The sequence below is a fragment of the Oryzias melastigma genome, linkage group LG12, assembly GCF_002922805.2.
Source record: "Oryzias melastigma strain HK-1 linkage group LG12, ASM292280v2, whole genome shotgun sequence".
Lineage (NCBI taxonomy): Eukaryota > Metazoa > Chordata > Actinopteri > Beloniformes > Adrianichthyidae > Oryzias > Oryzias melastigma.
This window is the reverse complement of record NC_050523.1, coordinates 179022-186133: the sequence shown is the minus strand read 5'-3', so window position 1 is coordinate 186133 and position 7112 is coordinate 179022. Positions and strand designations below refer to the sequence as shown.

The 7112-nt window shown below is 48.2% G+C and overlaps 1 protein-coding gene across 1 annotated transcript; it reads right to left on the bottom strand.

The window, feature by feature from the left end:
• Nucleotides 1-1544: 1544 nt before the first annotated feature.
• On the bottom strand, nt 1545-3364 carry nkx6.1 (NK6 homeobox 1). The gene is made up of 3 exons (XM_024298659.2): nt 2540-3364; nt 2301-2473; nt 1545-2009 (listed from the first exon to the last, which is right to left on the bottom strand). The coding sequence occupies exons 1-3, from the start codon at nt 3051-3053 to the stop codon at nt 1743-1745; spliced, it is 954 nt and encodes a 317-aa protein (XP_024154427.1). The 5' UTR covers nt 3054-3364; the 3' UTR covers nt 1545-1742.
• Between the last annotated feature and the right edge of the window lie 3748 nt (nt 3365-7112).

Below are 7112 nucleotides of genomic sequence, written 5' to 3'. Positions count from 1 at the left end.
GGGGGAGACACGTGTTCTGTGCTAATCTGCAGCAGAGGGCGGGGCAGACGGGGCAACAGGTGAGGACAGATCCAACAGGTGGAGCAGCAGGTGATCGTCTGCACGAGCCGCTGCTCCTGGAGGCCCGAGGGCCACCGAGCACCGCGGTGGAGGGCTCATGATGAGGGCTGGTTCCGGTTCTGGATCAGGTTCTGCGCAGTGACGATGAGGATGATGAAGCTGCTGAGCTTCCTCTCAGAAAGGTTCTGGATCCTGAAGCTGCTCGCTGGTTCTGGTCGTTCTGCTGGTTTGGATCACGAAGTACAGATTATTCTGATGCTGATCTGAGGATCAAAGCAGATCTGATCTTCTGGTTTCATTTGGATCATTTTTTGTTTGTTTTGTTGCTTTTTTCCGTTGGTGGAAAATTCGGATTTGATTTGATTTGATTTAAACTAAATTTAGTGAAAGAACTAACAAAAGCAGCAGCTGGTCATCCGGACCCTGAAGGTTCTGGAGCCGCGGCGGGATCGGAGGATCGGAACCTTTAGTTCTTCTAGTCCAGAAACAGATTCGTGACCTTCAGCTTCAGCCGGTTCCGTCTGCAGGACGAGGAAGATGAAGAGGAAGAGGAAGATCTCCTCTCATGCTCGGATCGGTCTGGATGCGGAGGATCATACGCGCGCGCTGATGTCGGTGAGGATTCAGATAATCCAGAGGGATCTGAAGGCGCGCGGGCGGTTAAAACAATTAATTAGATTTAAATAAAACCATAACTTTTAGAATGAATTCTCATTTTTTAATTTAACATTATTTTCCTTTTTTCCCCAAAAGATTTGAGGAAATCTGATCTTCAGAGCGCGTGCCCGAACCCCCGAGTTTCGCGCGCAGAATTTTCTTCAACCAGTCAAGAAATAAACGATGAAAATATAAACGCGCGCGAGGCCTGAGATCATGCATTAAATAAATACATACATAAATATAAATACATACAAAAAATTTAAGCGCGCGGCGGCCTGTGGGGGGGGGGGGTATTACAGAAGAATTTATTTAATAAAGTTGGAATTTAGATATTTGTTTCTGATCATAAAGAATCATAAATATAATATTTACTAGAATAAATAATAATAATTAATTATTATTAATAATAATTAATCAATAATAATAATAATAATAATAATAAATTATTAACAATAATAATAACAATAATACAATTTCCAGAATTTAAAAACAAAAGTTCTAAACTTCCGGGACGTTTCCCGCTGTGAAGGTTCGGTTCCGTCCTCCGCGCGCGGAAAGATCACCAATAAAAACTGAAAAGCGGGTTTGGTTTCTGCAGAATTCATATTGTCCCCGGTTCTGAGCAGTCTCAGGTTCCGGTTCTGGAAACCTGATCAAATCCAGCAAAGCGGAGCCGCCGGTCCAAAACCTTCTGAGCTCTAAAATTCCGACAGTCACGGAAAAGGTTCGGTTCGGTTCTGCCCGTTTTTTCTATCACAGACAAGTGATGAAAATTCTGGAGGTTCGGCTCGGTTCTGATAGACACAGATTGATGAAACTAACTCTTCAACTTTCGGGCTTTTATTAAATAAAAGTGCTTTACATGAAGCGGCGCGTGCCCCCGCGCGCGCGAGGACCGAGGCGTGCTGCGTTCAGGGACCGCAGAGTTCGTATCTACAGAAAGGTGGCGGCTTCAGTGTCGGAACCGGTCCGGGTTCGGACCGTGGAGTCCGTGCAAAAACAAGCGTGAGAACTCCCGCGTCTCACGAGCTGTCCGTCTCCGACGTGAGCGCGTGCAGCGCGGGCCCCGCGGGCCCCGCTTTGTGCTTCCGCAGCAGCTGCGTGATCTTCTCGTCGTCCGAGTTCGGGTCCAGAGGCTTGTTGTAGTCCTCGTCCTCGTCGTCGTGCTCGTGCTCGTGCTCGGACGCGCCCTTCAGCCGCTCCGTCTCCGAGTCCTGCTTCTTCTTGGCGGAGGCCATCTCCGCCGCGTGCTTCTTCCGCCACTTGGTCCGCCGGTTCTGGAACCAGACCTGGACCACGGACACACGGGTCAGAACCGCAAGCAGAAAGTGGGTCATCTTAACGCGCGCGTGCGTGAGGAGAAGATAACACGAGAACATTTTTAAAAACGTGGGAAAATCGAATTTTTTATCAATTAATTTTAATTTAGCCTAAAAAACACACAACAGATTTGATATCATTTAAAACTATTTTAATTCCAAATGAAAATAAACCGGCGCGCGGGTGACTTTATAGAGAGACATTATTATTGTTGTTATTATTTATTTTTTGTTTATTAGTGTCTCTGCGGGGAGGCTCACCTTCACCTGGCTCTCCGTCATCCCCAGCGAGTACGCCAGGCGCGCGCGCTCGGGCCCCGCCAGGTACTTGGTCTGCTCGAACGTCTTCTCCAGCGCGAAGATCTGCTGTCCGGAGAAGGTGGGCCGCGTGTGCTTCCGCTTCCCGTCCTTATCCAGCAGAACCGAGTTCTGATCTGCAACCCAACACCGTCAGAACCACAAACACCACACGCTCTCGTTCTCCGGGGGGGGACACTTACGGGGGGAGCAGGCGAAGCGGGCGTCCCGCCAGTGCGGGCTCTGCATGACGCCGGGCCAGAAGATCGGCGTCCGGCCCGGCAGCTCCGCCAGCGGCTTCGGGTACCGGGCCACCGCCACCGCCGCCGCGCCGGGGCTGAAGTACAGTCCGGGGGGGGGCGGCGGGCTGAGGCTGCTGAAGCGGGGCAGGCCCGGCAGGAGTCCCGCCGCGGGGGGGCCGGCGGCGGACGGCCGGTTGAGGATGTCGTTGATGCCGTGGGGGGTGGCGGAGGAGCTCTGCTGGGGGGAGCCCAGCGACGAGGAGCTCTTGGTGCTGGGGGAGGACGCCGCCATGCCGCCGGGGTTCGGGGACGTGGTGGCCGGGGACGTGGAGGAGGCGGGCCCGGGGGAGGACAGCGGGTACGCGGGGTACAGGGGGGTCTTCATCTCCGCCATGCTGTGCAGAGCGGCCAGGGGGGGGCTGCTGAGGAGGAAGGCGCTCTGTCGGGACCCGTCCATCGGACCCGCGGCTAGCATCACGGGGGGGTCTGCGCTGACACTACCGCGGCTCGCGCTCCGGCCCGAACATCCCCGAAGGTTCCGCTGACAGACCGGGTCCAGATCCGGCTCCGGTCCGGCCGCGCTCCGCTCCGATCCGTCCTGCAGCCCGCGCGGGTCCTGAAGACGAGTCCGGGCTGCGGGTCCAAACTTTCAGGGAGGGGGAGGGAGGGGGGGTCCTGCCGCCGGATTGGACCGACGGATGATGACGTAGAGCATCCAGATAGAGGCGCTCATCCTGATTGGCTCGAGGCCCGGTTCTGGTCGGGGGGGCTACAGGTGCGGGAGCGAAAATAAATTTGATCCGAAAATGTGATCTTGATTTATCCAGATTGGATCCTTTAAAGATCAAACTCGGGAGGTTCGGTCCAGCAGAACCAGAACTTTGGATCTGCGGGTCACGACTCCAAATAAACGAATAAATAAATAATCAAGACGTTTGTTTGTTTTACAGAAAGAAGAAACAAACAAGTTCCGTTTGATGATTCATGCTCCCTGAAGACTTTTAACGATAAAAATAATAATAAAAGTAAATTAATATTAGTCCAGAAATTATAGCTAATATTAATGAATTACTATAAATGTATTTCATGTATTAATGTATTCAAAAGGTATTTAACTGAACAGTTTAACACATTTGATCAGATTAATATCAAACATTAAAGCGATAATTTATTATTTAAATGATTATGAATTTTATTTTACATAACAAACGCAGAAAAAAATATTATATATATATATATATATATATATATATATATATATATATATATATATATATATATATATATATATATATATATATCAATTAGATTAAAATAAGACTCAAACTGAAATTCCCGCTTTGGTTTCGTTTTTTATTTCTTTAGTAAAAAATCAAAAGGACAATTTTTTTGCATTTTTGACATCGCGGCTCCCGTAGAACTTTTATTTATTTAAACTTTAATCTTATTTTAAATGTATTGATTATTGTTTGCGGTCGAACACAGAAACATTTTTGAGGTTTCTAATGGATACCGACCCCCCCCCCGCGCGTCATGCCGGATCAAAAGGACCGATGATTTCCCGCCAGATTCTGCTGCCGGTTCCGTCACGTTAAAGCACAGTGACGGGTGGAGGCGCCTCCATCCTGAGCTCCAGCCGCTCCGTGTTTGGGGGGGGTTGGGGAGGGGGGGGTAGTGGTCCGAAATGTGTGCTCACCGGAACCGGAACCCGATCAAGAACGATCACCGGGAGGAAACTTTTCTGCAGAATCTGGATCTTCATTAGAACATTAGACCTGTTTCGGTGGTCCGTTCACTCGAACCCGAACGCTTCATGCAGAGGCCTCGTGCGCATGCTCAGTCTGCATTCTCCTCGCGGGAGCGGTGACAGATGAAGCTGCAGTGATGTAACGGCGCCCCCGCGTGGCCGCCGCGTGCAGACACGAGTTTCCGGTGAAGACAGAAAAGGCGGTTCTATGGAGTGATATTTGTGCCTCCATACACGCAGAAGTCTTAGAGATCAAAATGTTCTCAGTTCCAAAATAAATGTTAAAGGGGTCTACCGGTCCTCTTCAGAGAGAACTAGATCATATATAAGATCATATATGACCTTTCACCTTCTTTTTACTTTTGAACGCAAAACCAAAGATAGGGTGAAAGTGCGATGAGGCACTACGCATCTAAAAATGCTTGTTTGGGGAAAAAAATATTTAAGAAAAAAAAGTTTGCAAACGTAAAAAAAAAATTCAAAGCAAATATTAAATATTTTATTTGCAACACTTAACATTTTGTTTGCAACCTAGAGTGATTTTTGATTTCAAAACTTGCAATACGGTGACACAGATATCACTCCATAGACCTGTAGGCCCCTTGTGTGATCCTTGAGGGCACCAGGTTGGTGACCCCTGATCTCGACCAATCAGCAGGCTGTTTGATAACAAACAACACAACAAAACTGAAACATATGGACACAAAATCACAGAAAGCGAGATGAAACACAACACATCTGAAAACGTTTGTACTGCAAACACAAACATATTTTTTGAAAGTTAATATTTAATTTTCTTTTGCAAATTATGAAGCTTTATTTTTTAAATTTGCCTTTTTGTTTGCAGTTTAGAAAACTTTGATCTCAAAACTGACTTTGTCATCAAGATCCCTCCGTACAGGTCTCTTCCAAAATACCACAACTCACTTATGAGCTGTGTCTAAAATTTAATTTTATTCTGTTACTATTTTTTTAAATTACACTTGTATTTACATAGATTTCAAAATAAAGTCTTAAAAATATGTTGATGATACATGAACTTTAGATACGTTTAAGTGACCTCTGACCTTTTCCAGTTCAAAGATCATTAATTTAGTTAAAAATGCTGCAGATTTGGTCATTAGTTCAAAATGTGACAAGATTTGTTTAGAAGTTGTACGTTGATTTTTCTTTAACATTCCATGATTGATAAACATGGAACAACAAAGGAAACATGGGAAATGTTTCCATGAAACATAAGAGATCATCTGAAAATGTAACAATTACTGAGATTAATAAAGTGCTGAATTTGTTTCCTAACTTGTTGTCATTGTTGATAGTTATGGAGAGAAATCAGTGTCTTCACACAGAAGAGAATCATTATTATGCAAACTAAGCAAATTTGTTATTTCAAACTGGTAGCCCTTCGTATGACTCAATACCATGAAGTAGTTCTCGGTTTCAAAAAAGTCGGTGACCCCTGATCTAGACTCTATTAAACCAAATCGTTATATTTATCTAACACGGTGTCTGCTGCCCCCTCCTGGAACCGCCACCTTAACGTGGTGGAGGGGTTTGAGAGCTCGAGTGATCTCAGGAGCTGTGCTGTCTGGGGTTTCTGCCCGTGGTACGGTCTCTCATGGCAGACAGGTCCTGGTGACGAGCCGGACAAAAAGAGGTTCAGAACCCCTAATGAGAAGGAAAATCAAAGACCCAGTTACCCGGATTGGCATCACCAGGGCCCCAACCTGGAGTTGGGGCCTGCAGGCAGGTGCCTGGGGGCCAGAGCTCCTCCCACTGACCCCGGTTGGGTCAAGCCCAAAGGAACAACGTGGGATCAGAGCTTGTGTGTGAGGTTAAGGGATACTGACTTGACATAGTTGGGCTCACCCCCACGCACAGCCTGGGCTCTGAACCTCAGTCCCTCCAGAGAGGCTGGACTCTCTACCACTCTGGAGTTGCCCATGGTGAGAGGCGGCAGGCTGGGGTGGGCTTACTCCTGAGCCCCCAGCTCAGCTGCCAAGTGTTGGAGTTCACACCAGTGGATGAGAGGATCGTGTCCCTTCGCCTTCGGGTGGGGGACAGGTCTCTGACTGTAGTTTCGGCTTACGGGCCAAACAGCAGTTCAGAGTACCCGGCCTTCCTGGTGTCTCCTGGAGGGGTACTGGAAAGTGCCCCAACGGGGGACTTCAATGCCCACTAGAGCAATGACAGTGGCGCCTGGAGGGGCGTGATTGGCAGGACTGGCCTCCCTGACCTGAACCCGAGCGGTGTTTTGTTGTTGGACTTCTGTGCACGTCATAGTTTGTCCATAACGAACTCCATGTTCGAACACAAAAGGTGTCCATCAGTACACCTGGCATCAGGACACCCTTGGTAGGAGATCGATGATCAACTTTGTAGTCGTTTCAGGCGATCTCCGGCCGTGTGTTTTGGACACTCGGGTAAAGAGAGGGGCAGAGCTGTCCACTGATCACCACCTGGTGGTGAGTTGGATTCGCTGGCGGGGAAGGAGGCCGGAAAGACTCGGCAGAACTAAACGTACTGTAAGGGTCTGCTGGTCTTTAACTCCCACATCCGGGAAAACTTCAAGTAGGTACAGAGGATCTAAACCTGCTTGAAGGATCTGCTGACTTCAACTGGGGACACTGTCGGGCGGTGGAAGGAATACTTTGAGGATCTCCTCAACCCTGCTGACACGCCTTCCGTTGAGGAAGCACAGGCTGAGGACATTGGGGTGGAACTGTCCATCACCCAAGCTGAGGTCACTGAGGTAGTCAAAGAGCTCCTCGGTGACAAGGTTCCGGG